The 12,825-nt window shown below is 41.1% G+C and overlaps 1 protein-coding gene across 1 annotated transcript; it reads left to right on the forward strand.

Annotated features, from left to right (window-relative positions):
* The first annotated feature begins 1,169 nt into the window (after positions 1-1,169).
* Positions 1,170-10,514, forward strand: LOC117288303 (cholinesterase 2-like). Its single transcript, XM_033769109.1, has 8 exons — positions 1,170-1,362; positions 1,671-1,748; positions 3,015-3,133; positions 3,324-3,491; positions 4,620-4,857; positions 6,382-6,787; positions 8,291-8,472; positions 9,806-10,514. The coding sequence occupies exons 1-8, from the start codon at positions 1,191-1,193 to the stop codon at positions 9,919-9,921; spliced, it is 1,479 nt and encodes a 492-aa protein (XP_033625000.1). The 5' UTR covers positions 1,170-1,190; the 3' UTR covers positions 9,922-10,514.
* Positions 10,515-12,825: the final 2,311 nt, after the last annotated feature.

Genomic DNA, 12,825 nt, shown 5'->3' on the forward strand with positions numbered 1-12,825 from the left:
CAACCACTATTGTTTTACCAGTCGTACGTGCAGTATGTGTGTAGTGTGTGTGGGGGTGGGGGGGGGGGCGAAAAAAAGTATACTGTCTCCAAAAATCGTAAATCTGCTACTGCTGGTGCTGGATGTCACAACAAGAAATTGGGGAACAACACTTCATGGGGATATGACGAATAGGTACTAGGTAATGGGACAAGATAGCACCAACATAAGCAAGCGCTGTATGGACAACTTCACCCAAGAAAGTGGTTGCATGATACGGAAATTGTTCTAACGGTATTCTCATTGTGTGTTTAAACTCCCTGGACCTCGATTCGAATCCCTTTCGGCCCGCAGTATCCCTTATAATTTATGTCAACATTTTGTTTAAACACAGCTGCAATGTCTTAGCACAGCGAGTGTGGACCAAGAAAGTGCCATTATTTTCAATGGGTGCGTTCGTTTAGCTTCCCTGAGTCTACCCCGCGGTGCTCACTCGGGTGAGCCCCTGACAAGAGCTAAACGAACGATCACTCACCGCTCTCGTAGTGACGTTGTTTACCAGGGGCCAGCCCCCAAGTGACCCACTCCACAAGCAGGGCACTGTGGGCTGACCCGGGTGAGCCCTTGGAATGACGTCAAAGCTATTCGAACGCACCGGGGGAAGACCGGGGTCGACCCAGGGGAGAAAACGAACGCACCCATATTGTGTTTACGGTGCACTGTATAAAAATACATTTATGCATGTTACCATGTTTCAATTTCAAAGAGCTGCTTATTAGCATGAAACAAGGCTTAGAATGTTCTGCTTAGCAAAAATTAGCTAGTCACAAATTGTACACGTGTCATGGTATTGTTGTTGGTAATCCTATTCTGATGAGCATAATTTGTTGTTGCTTAGCTACTCTCTGCGCTAAAGCAGCTTTATATGGGAGACTTTGGAACGCTAGGTGGAAGCAGACTTACCAGGTAAATGTCCATAGACCTTTCACAAATAACATTGCGCAAGCGCAAACTGTCGATGAGGTGCATGCTGGTCTAGTTAGTGATCAAATTTGATCGCTAGCTAGACCAGCATGCACCTCATTCCATGTATATTGTGTGAGTACCGAGTATTTGTGATAAGGTCTATTGTTGCCTGGTAAGTTTGTTGCCACCAAGCGTCCCAAAAGACTTCCATTGGGCCCAGGTTTGAATAAGTTTATTTGTGTTGTATGTCCTCTCAGTCAGGGGGCGTTCCCGTCATGGTTTGGATTCATGGAGGAGGCTACACAGCAGGTAGTGCAACTCTTCCGGATTATAACGGGTTTGCATTGGCTGCCGTTGGTGACGTCATCGTGGTATCCATAAACTATCGCCTCGGCATATTTGGTTTCCTTACCACAGGTAAACAAATAGCAACAAAATAATTACGCTCGATCAAAAAGTTCAGTTCAGTTTCAGTTCAGTTTATTTCCACAGTATCTTATGTAAATCTTGAGTGTACATGTATTACAAACTGTCTTTTTTTCATCAGCTTCGACTTGTTAATATAGTGCTGAGTCAGTCTCAATGACGTAATCAGCAGACGAGGCAGGAGTGAGGGGTAAACCACACACCCCGAGTTACCGCTTGTTTAATTTTGAATTCGTCCCTAAGTTAAGGTTTATTTCAACGCAATGAGTAAATATTTTTGTTTGACTGTCAACTTTCAGATGATGAAACTTTGCCAGGGAATGTAGGTCTTATTGACCAAGTCGTTGCCCTGAAGTGGATTAAGCAAAACATTGCAGGTAAGCTCTCTAAACAAGTGCAGGTGCGGCCCCTCCCCTTCCCCATGCGGCGAATATGTACTAGACTGGGCCCCTGTAAAGACAGGTCCCTGCCGCTCTAGATCCAGTGATTCCATTGGATATAATGACATTGGATAAACGTGCACCCATCTAATGCCCAAGCACTGGGTGCATTCGATAAGCTTCCCTAGGTCGGCCCCGCAGTGCTCACTTGGGTGAGCCCCTGACATGAGCTAATCGAACGATCACCACACTCGCCCTCTCGTGGTGACGTGCATGCACCTTAGGTCACCCCCAAGTGACCCACTCCACAAGCAGGGCAGTGGGAGCTGACCCGTGCGAGCCCCTGATGACTATTCGAACGCTCCGGGGGAAGACCGAGGTCGACCCAGGGAAGCTATAACGAACGCACCCAGTCGCTGCTGTCAAGTCCGCGATAGAGTTTGACTGCGTATCATTGGGTGCGTTCGTTTAGCTTCCCTGGGTCGGGTCGTTCGTTTAGCTTCCCTGGGTCGGTGCGTTCGAATAGGTTTTGACGTCATTCCAGGGACTCACCCAGGTCAGCCCCCAGTGCCCTGCTTGTGGAGTGGGTCACTTGGGGGCTGGCCCCAGGTAAACGACGTCACTACGAGAGCGGTGAGTGTTCGTTCGTTTAGCTCTTGTCAGGGACTCATCCGAGTGAGCACCGTGGGGTAGAGCCAGGGAAGTTAAACGAACGCATCCATAATGTGGAATTAATGCTGTCAAAGGTTAAACCATACGCCAGTTTTTGATGCCGGTCTCTGGCGTTATTCACGAGCCTCGAAGTTTGACGTCAGATGTTCAGGCTAACTGTGTACAAGCTTCTTTTGCGTTCCCATGAGGGACAGGACATATTTACAAATGACACCGGCCCGGAAGATCATTGTGAGGCTCTACACCCTTCTTCCCGGCACAGAATGTACCTTTTTTCTAGCACCAAAAGGACAAGCAACACAATTTCTCCCGGCAAAAAGCGGCGTGAATGGTGGTATATTTTTGTTGGCTAGAATTACACCAAAGGCGTCTTTCCTCATTCCCATGCAGAATTCAGCATTCCTAAGATAACTTGAATGGCAGAAGAAAAACCTTTCACATGAGTTGTCTTGAAACATTGCATTATGACGCCCTTCCTCCGGTAACGTTTTGTTTGAAGTCTTTGTGTTACTGAAATTGGTATTAGACTCGGGGAACTTGGCGAGACTGAATTGTTAAAAATAAAATGAGCCATACATTCTTAACTAACAGCTTTTGGAGGTGACAGTGAACGCATCACCATCTTCGGTGAGAGTGCTGGAAGTGCCAGCGTCAGTTTCCATATCCTCTCCAAGATGTCAGAAGGATTGTTCAATCAGGCGATAATGCAGGTAACAAACTTAAGTTAATAGTAGCAGGATTTGCACCTGATGAGCAGGGGATAATAAAACAATGCTGTGAAGCTCATTGGCCTTTACCACACGCTTTGTTAAACAAGTCAACCCATTAGTATTAATATTCTATCGCAGTAATTTAAGACATTATTCCTAATCTTAGCATCTCCATCATTCTTTATTTCAGAGCGGGACTGCCCTTGCCCCTTGGTCATACTACGATAACAAGAAAGAAATGCGTGATCAGGCATTTGAGATGGGCGAGGCAACTGGTTGCACTACTTCAGACAGTGCAACCCTAGTTGAATGTCTGAGGCAGCAGGACGCCAATGAACTTCTAGCTAAAAGCATTGAGGTATTTAATGATATTCATTTCAACTTAAGTTTAAACCACAAAAAGGTTATCAATTTTATCTAGACGAGTTTTTGAATAGTTCAGATTCCAATGAATGATCACCGAGATGCCAAAACCATAGTTTGCGGCCATCTTGAATTCCTCACATTCAATTCAATGTAACCACTACCGCGGCTGGAAGGAGAAACCGACTGGTTCCTTTTGACAATTACAATTAGCATCCATTACTGTTATGAGGTACAAGGAACATGACCAAGATGGTGGCAGCTTGATAAAGGTATATTGGTATACGTCTGTCCTGCCAACAACTTGTTACTTATTAAACCCCACACTGCCGGTATAACTTTTTGATCTTTTAAGGGGGACAGACGCTTTAACCTTACATTAACTGGCGAGTTGACCAAGGCGAACTTTATTGTGACCTTTAATAATGGGAAGGAAAGATATAAGAGTGCTTGTTGAGAGGTATTGAAATGTACGAAGTGCTGGAAGTGCCATCCGACTTGTTAAGATCCAAAGATAATTTACTGCAGGATAATGACACCATAATCGTAAAATGACGACATCCTGAGACATCTATCTCGGGATGACTGCTTCTTCAAGCAATATGCTTTCTTTTGATTTATTTCATTTTGTGATGCGAATTCTCGAGCGGAATGACGACATCATAGGGTATCGTAATTTGTCAACTTCCCGCGCTAATTCATCATGGGATGACATCATACTGAAATAATCGAGAACCAATTTTGGGGAAACAACATCATACCTACAGGGAGTCGTCATCCTGAGATATCAGGAAGACGACATTCTACTTTCAAGATGGCTTCATCCAGAGATAAATCTGCTCATAATACAATAATCTAATTACGTATATGGTGGCGTCACCCTGTATATCATGACCTAAAAAAGGGAAACATTGGAACGCTAGGTGGCAGCAGACTTGCCAGGCAAAGTTCATTGTTCTCACAGACATGTGCGCTTACTCAGAACTAAGTAAGCAATGGAAATTTACCTGGTAAGTCTGCTGCCATCTAGCTTCTCAAAAGTTCCAACGTTCACCCAGAGCTCCGTAGAAATGTCAAATGATACGAAAGGCTGTGATTTTTCTTTGTGTTGCCCTTTTTCCAGAGAGTCCGCATTTCTCCCGTTCTGGACGGAGTTTTCTTGGAGGATTTGCCGTTGAATCTCTACAACTCTGGGCGGTTCAACCACGCCACGATCCTCCTAGGCACTAACGCTGACGAAGGGTCATTGATTCTCTTGCTTGATCCGGAACTAGAAGGGTATTATGCGTCCGAAGCAGCCCCTGTCATCACCAGACAGCAATTTAAAGATGGTCTCTCTGATCAACTTACCCTTCAGTTCGGTAAGTTCAACTAAAATAATTCAATGACCATTTATTCGGGAAATTGAAAAACCTTCATCCCACAATTCAATTCAATCAACATTCCTTCACCAATCCCTTATCGATCCACATCTCATCAAATTAAGAGTACTTATAGCCACAACTTAAACAGATTACAAGACAAAACCGAATTAGGAGACGCTCTCCTGACCTCCTTGTCAAGTCCCCCCCCCCCCCATCACCCCCGGAAGTTTCAGGAGGGTAAATATCAGGATCCGAGTAGCAACATACATTTATTTTCAAATTGGTGTAAAAAGGAGATTAAAACACAAATTAATTGCAACTATTTAAAGGAATGTTACAGAACTGGTAAAAAAACAAAAATCGTGAAGATCACAGACTTACTAAAACTTACACGGTCTAATGATGATGATAGTATACAAATATTTAGTGGCTCAGAGTGGAATGGGAGGAATATTATCGCAAGGTAAAATTTGGACTGGTCCATTTCACGTGGCGAAGCCGCCTCGTTATGAAAAATCACAAAAATTACTGACATCCAAGAATCATATAGCGCCGCCTAGCGGCAACAATGCACAAATCGGATCACAACCTTTTGCACAGGTGCTCCTTTGTTTTAGCAGCGGCGCGGCGGCGCTGTACTTCTCAAACACATTGGGAACAAGGATGATTCTAACTGTTTAATGGGAAATGCTATTCCCCATGGGCGAATAGGTCTTTTTGATCGCCGGTGCGGATGGGAGTAATAGTGAATGTCACGTGAAGTAAGTTCCACCAATCAATTGACAAAGTGTATGTCAGTTATATAATAGAAAACATCCCTTGAAATATTTCTGTATGAAATGTCATATTTGATGAGAAATAAATAATATAATTTCGCGTTTGGAGTTTATCGCTCAGTGAGCGTTATATTCATTTTTGCTTTGTCATCATTGCAATGGCGAATTTGTAATCGGTTTTCATTATTCTCTCGTGACCCAGATGGCCGGCCGATCTCAACGTGGTTCATAGAGGTTTGTCAGTTTATGTATATGGTGGATTACATAAAGTGCTTACACTGCCAGCAATTCTTTTGCTAGCAAAACCAATTCTGTAATGTTCCTTTAAGTCGAAGACAGTTACGAACTTGTCAAGAAAAATAATAAATATTATATTATTTATTGGTTTATTTCATTAGAAACATTACAAGAGAATGAACAGTATGACAACCGAAAGATTAATTGCACTAAAACATGTATAGTATACAATTTTGTTTTTAAAGAGCTAACAAAATGTTAAACAGTTATGACACAAAATAGGTAATGAACAAGAACCACAAACAATCAAAACAACAAACAGTCAACCAGCACTTAACCAAAGAGAATGAGACTTAGCAAAAATAGACGTAATCAAAGGGACACATTGAAATTGAAATGAAAGTAATATTATATTATTACATTATGGTCATGTGTCTTAAAAATGAGAATAAGGAAAAACATTACTTAGAAATGGTCTTTACTCCGATGTGACTTTATGTTGCTTTAGGGTCGACTAACCGTCAGGTTGAAACTGCAATCTCAACCTGGTACATCGACTGGTCTCAAGCCGAAAACATGACCGCTGACTACTACAAAGCAGTCGTGGACGTTGGCACTGACTTATACTTTGCGTGTAACACTGACAGCGTAGCTCGGTATCACGCCATAGGAGGTGATGACGTCTTCTTGTACCAGTTTACACACATCCCAAGTGTATCCATCTATGATATCGAGATCGATGGGGAGTTTTACGGACCAGGGTGGACTGGAGCGACCCATGCTGAAGAGATACCTTTGGTGTTAGGCACACCTTTTATTCCGGAGACTGCCCGTCTACGAGCTGAGTTCCGGGACTCAGAGAAAGCACTGTCGGTGAAGTTTATGGAATTTTGGAGCAACTTTGCCAGAAGTGGGTAAGTATGGTGAGTCATTCTAGCGTGAGAAGAAAACAAAGAAGCAATATGTTTTAACCATATTCTCCAATGGAACCCTTGCATGACACCGTAAACCTAAACAGTGCCCTCATAAGGACAAGTCTAGCCTGAACATCTGACATCACACTTCGAGGCTGTCTTTATCCTTGGGGCCTAGGCTAGCACTGGTCTTACAGACCCAAGAATTTAATTGGATACAAAGATTTCATTGAATAAACAAGCAGTTGCCAAAGTGACGCTTATTATACATGACCTTCGTTAGTTTGGGTTCACAACAAATACTCGATTGGAATTAGAACCCACGACCGTTGTCATCCAAAAACAGATGTCTTGATACAGTTAGACCATCGAGCATGCATATAAAGGCAGTCAACACTAGGTCATTGTCACACGAGGAAACTTTTACAGGCAACTTGGAGGCAACCAACTGCAGTGCATACTACATGACCATTTTGTTAGCACACGGGTCAATTTTCAAACATTGTCTCACGATCCACAAGAGAAATAGGTGAATATTCAAATGTGAATGCCTTTTCTTCTTGGAGATTGCCTGGAACTGGTTGCCCGTAAATTGCCTCGTAAGACATGGCCCGTGTAGACATTAATGTTGCACACTGTGACGGGGTCCATGGCGTTTTGTACACCCGACGGGGAAGATGGCACCCGAGGCGAGCCAAGGGTGCCATTTTCCCCAGAGGGTGTACAAAACCTATGGACCCCAATCACTGCGTGCAACAATTGTTTTGTTATACCTTGGCTTGGTAACATAATTTTCCTCTTCTCAAAGTTCTGTTGTCATCTTCAAATATTATCATTCACTGTTCCCTCGAACCCGCGTTCGTTTCGTACGTAGCACTGAAATCGTCCAACGCTGGGAATGATCCAGGTAATGTACACCGGTTAAAACAAACTCGTGTTCCCGGCCCCCGCCGCGCTGTGCGGCCATGGTACGTGCGTTTTTGATTGGTTCTCGACCAATCAAACTTCACAGTTTGTTACCGAGGTATAACAATTACTGGTGGGGGATAAAGTGTGTACAGACACTTTCCCTTGAACATCATCTATTAGACGCTTCGCATCATTGTCTATACAAAATAATGTATTATTGTATATTTTGTATTGTCACCGTTTTAATATAGATAATTATAGTTGCATGTTTTCTACAGGTTTTTTTCGTTTTTTATGTTGTCTCTACCGTCTGTTTCTTGTATGATGGTTAAGGGTCCCCATTTATTGGACCTGTTTGGGGGTATTCCCTTCTGCACCATAAGTTGTTTTGATGTGTGTAAAAAACGTTAGTAATTGAACAAATAAACGACCAATCAGAGCAGGTAAAATGCAACCATGTGACCAGCGCGACTGTGAATTCAAGATGGCGTTCGAGAAAGCAGCGCCCGCTTAGTTTACTCCCAGATTCGCATTGGACGAGGATTAATAATAAATGAGATGAAATTTACTCGTTTTGTTTTTTGATCTCGACAGAAATCCTGGCCTGGAGACTGCTGGTTCCCAGCCAGCCACCGGAGCTGATTATTGGCCTATGTTTACCATTCCAGAGTTGAGATACAAGGAACTAGACATGAACTTCGGAACAGGCAGGGCCCTTAAGAGTAACGAGTGCAATTTCTGGAACTCTTTCCTTCCGCAGCTTGGCACCATGATAGGTAAAAGAAAAGCAATGATATAACCCTTTCACCGTTAGTCAAAAGTACCTCAAGCTTTGTAACACAATGCAAGATGTTCAGGTAATTTTTTGGTCAATCAACTTGTAATGAGTAGCTTCTTCTCTTTTCATACTTCACCTTTACGAGTCTGTAGTTATGATTTGCCTTCTTGTTTCGTCATACAGCTGGTTCGGTAGCGTTTGCTTTGTTGTCTTTCCTATTTATGGTGTACCTTAAAGACACTGGACACTATTGGTAGTTGTCAAAGACTAGCCTCACAGTTGGTGTATCTCAACATATGCATAAAATAACAAACCTGTGAAAATTTGAGCTCAATCGGTCGTCGAAGTTGCGAGATATTAATGAAAAAAAAAACACCCTCATCACACGAAGTTGTGTGCTTTCAGATGCTTGATTTCAAGACTTCAAATTCTAAATCAGAAGTCTCAAAATCAAATTCGTGGAAAATTACTTCTTTCTCGAAAACTACGTCAGTTCAGAAGGAGCCGTTTCTCACAATCTTTTATACCATCAACCTTTCCCATAACTTGTCACTAAGTAAGGTTTTATGCTTATAATTATTTTGAGTAATTACCAATCGTGTCCACTGCCTTTAAATTCTGTTCAGGAGTTCAGTATGTTGTCGTATAAGGCACTTCTATTACAATATTCTCGTGAATATGCCTCATTATTGCCTCTGTTCTACTAGCTCTTCATATTCTTTTTTTTTCAGTATAGACCTCCCTTATAATAACTTGAGTACATGTACAATTTGCAATACGGAAATAGGTTTAGAGTTCAATTGAATTGAAAACTGCATGGCATGCACAGTGAAGACTTTATCAACACAAGAACATAATGTAACACAGTATCCATCAGATGCCAGATGGCAATAATGAGACAACTAAATTTGAATTTGTTTTATTAGATGACTGCCTGGAACTGTTTGCCTGTAACTTGTGTTATGTGACATTACTTTTATTTCGGTCAAATATCTTCCTTTTTTCGCTCGTAGGGATACCTTGTGATGTTTTCAAATATAGAACCTGATTTTATACTGAATTTTCACACGGCGATTAATTTTAGAGGCTATGTCGAGGCAACCAACAGCTGCAGCTGCACTGCTTGCTAATAAGGAACTCATCATTGCTACAATAAAAATGAATCTAACTTCAGCGTTTGACTGTCCCCGTTAAAATGATGATAAAACTGAAAGTGAAATGTGAATGCTTTACCTTCCTTACGATTGCCTTAAAGGCAGTGGACACTATTGTGTAATAATTCAAATAAATTAATGATGACGTTTCATTTTTTTTTTATTTTGATTTTTCAGCGAGCATTGATGAAGTTGAGCGTGAATGGAGAGATTCGTATAGCGCCTGGAAGTACACCGATATGGCCGACTGGAGAGAGCAGTTCAGCCAGTATAAAGCACTTACCGGCAATTAAACCAGGTGGACAGGTCCAGGGATGCACGAACTATATGATTGCCACAAAAACTACTTGTGTGTGATATAGTTAGTCAGTTAGTCAGTTAGTGTTAATGAAAATAAAGAAACTTTGACTGAAATTGGCCGGAAAACTCTATACTAACGTGAACAAGAAGGCATTCGCAAATAATCTTAAACACAAGGAAATCAAATAATTTTAGGTTCTAAGTATTTTTCGCATGACATTACCTTGGTCTCGATGTTTAAAACTAAAACACGAATTCCGAGTACGTTTATTTTATTTGGGTTTAAATCGGATTGTGCGTCAGTTGACCCAGTTTCAGGTCAGTTACAAACCGTTTCCGTGTCATGATGACCACGAAACGGGTCAGGCCCCCTGCAGGACCGGAGTCAAGTATCAATTCCTTCATGTGAATTTAGAGTTTGAATTTACTTCTTATGTTGTTCAAGATGTAACGAACCCCATCAACATCGCAAGATATTGATATTAGTATCGAGTGATTGTATTGAATTTTTATTATGAAATTTATTTTTTTAAATTTTTATTTTAAAAGCTCTTTTTACAGTAATTAGTTTTAGAAATATCTAGAGTTTGTGTGCAAATTACACTATATGCGAATAAATAATGTCAAATGTATTGTAGTTTAAAAAGTTTTAACAATTCATTGTAGAGTAAAAAGTTGTAATAAAAGATGATTGTGTGACTGTTATGTGATTGTGTTCGCAGATTATGGAAGTCATTTTGTAGGACTACTGTTCAATTTTCTCATACCGAACCCAAAATTGAGTACAACAAATTCAGTTTGAACAAAATCTAGGTCAAAATGGAGCAAAATCAAAACTCCCAAACCTTGTACCATTATATTTGCTCAGTAATATTCAGAGAAGGCACAATTCAAATAATCAATTACCCATAGTGTTAAAATAGGGGAAAGCAATTTCTTTAAAAATACTACTTTAAGAAGTTTGCTTAATAACTTGTCTGAAGGGATCAGTGCAAAGCACCAATCGCCTGCAAAAACTTCACCACACAAGTTAAATGCCAACTTGTTTATGTCCTGACCCTTAAGGCATTATGCTTGGGGTAATAACACGAGACAATTTCCCCGGCCCAATGTGTCTTTTTGTATTGATGTGTTGAGTCTGATTACAAATCAATAAAAGTATGTGGAATATGTTGAACCTACAAAAGGAGTCTTCTGGAGTCTTCTGGAGTCTTCTGGAGTCTTCTGGAGTCTTCTGGAGTCTTCTGTAGTCTTCTGGAGTCTTCTGGAGTCTTCTGGAGTCTTCTGGAGTTTTTAACGTGCCATGTACAAGACAGCATAAACTGGGTGAAATTTGCTTTAAGATTTTGTGTTGTGCTTTTTAATAATAAAACTGCATAAACATTCTTAGAATAACTGGTTTTTCAGAAAGGTTAGAACACTCAGTACACTAAATATGAAAATTGCTGAAATATCCAAACACATTATTTTTTATTGCTATCATTATTATTATTAATATATTTTTATTTTTTATTCTACCAACATTCAAACCAGAAGCAAGAATACAAACATTGCCACTACACTTCATTTTCTATGGAGCTCTGAAAGTACCATCTGACTCATTGAGATCCCGAGATATTTTTCAGCAAGTTACGACTTAGCCCTAAATATATATTTCGACAACCTGACGGCAGGATGTCGGCTTCCAGAGAAAATTTATATCGGGAAGTTGACATCTTAACTAAGGTGTCATTCCGAGACTACGTTCATGACGCCCATTCTGCAGTAAATTATCTCAGGGTCTCAACTGTTCGATGGCACTGCCAGAGCTCCGTATTTTTTTCAAAAAAAGGAAACGATCCGGACCCAATTTGGCTCTCCTTACCGTAGGCAAAAAATCGGCGTTTGCGAAAGTAGGGAATTATGTGCTTACTGCTAGCGTATTTCATGGCTTAGCACGGTATTTTGTCCCGTGTGCGTGCGTAATCCACTGTCGTTATGCATTCTTCGCTTACAAAGCTAGCGCAGAAACTCGGCACTTGCACGTAAGCAGCGAATGGTGAGCGTAAGCGCAGAATTCGGCGGTAAGCAGAGCCGTGTTGTTGGGCCCAGATCAGCCTAAAGCAAACATTCTTCGATACAGCTCGGTCAATAAACATGGTATTCCACTATTGCCCTAAAACTAATTAATGAAAATGTGTGCATGCACTGAGAAGAGGCTGCGCTTAGACCCGTGAGTACCAACCGTTCGAACAAGCGGTTCGGAATGCTAAATTCATTGTGAACTTTTCGAGTCCAATGGATTGTGTTCCAACCAAAATGGAGGTCGGTGACGTCAGCCTTGCCATGGATTGGATGCGGTGTTGAGATAAAAGGTAAGTGTTCATCATGATGACACGTTAATACAAGAGATACAAAAGTCACCACTTTGCTAACATGCTATATGGCTTCTAATTGGACTTATATATCACATGTAATCATTTGAGTAAGACTCCCTAGGCTACAGGCAAAAAGAAGGGAGCTCATTGGCCCATCCTGTGCGCCGCACATACAAGGATGGACGTTCTCCATTGTTGCGTGACCGTTTTACCTCTAAGACGTCGGTGTGTTGAATTCAATGGTCTATTGCTATTTGTAGTGTTGAATTCAATGGTCTATTGCTATTTGTAGTGTTGAATTCAATGGTCTATTGCTATTTGTAGTGTTGAATTCAATGGTCTATTGCTATTTATACGAATGAACTATGAATGTTTGGATTTACAACTGCAGTCAAATACAAGCTGAAGCAATACTTATATTAAAAAAATAGTGAAAATATACAGTTACAATAATTGTCTTGATTTGGTGCACTGACAAAACATAATCATGTGCAATCACCAATAGAAAAGCTAACACTACATGTCACTTGTCTTGCCTTT

The sequence above is a fragment of the Asterias rubens genome, chromosome 3, assembly GCF_902459465.1.
Source record: "Asterias rubens chromosome 3, eAstRub1.3, whole genome shotgun sequence".
In the NCBI taxonomy this organism is placed as follows: domain Eukaryota; kingdom Metazoa; phylum Echinodermata; class Asteroidea; order Forcipulatida; family Asteriidae; genus Asterias; species Asterias rubens.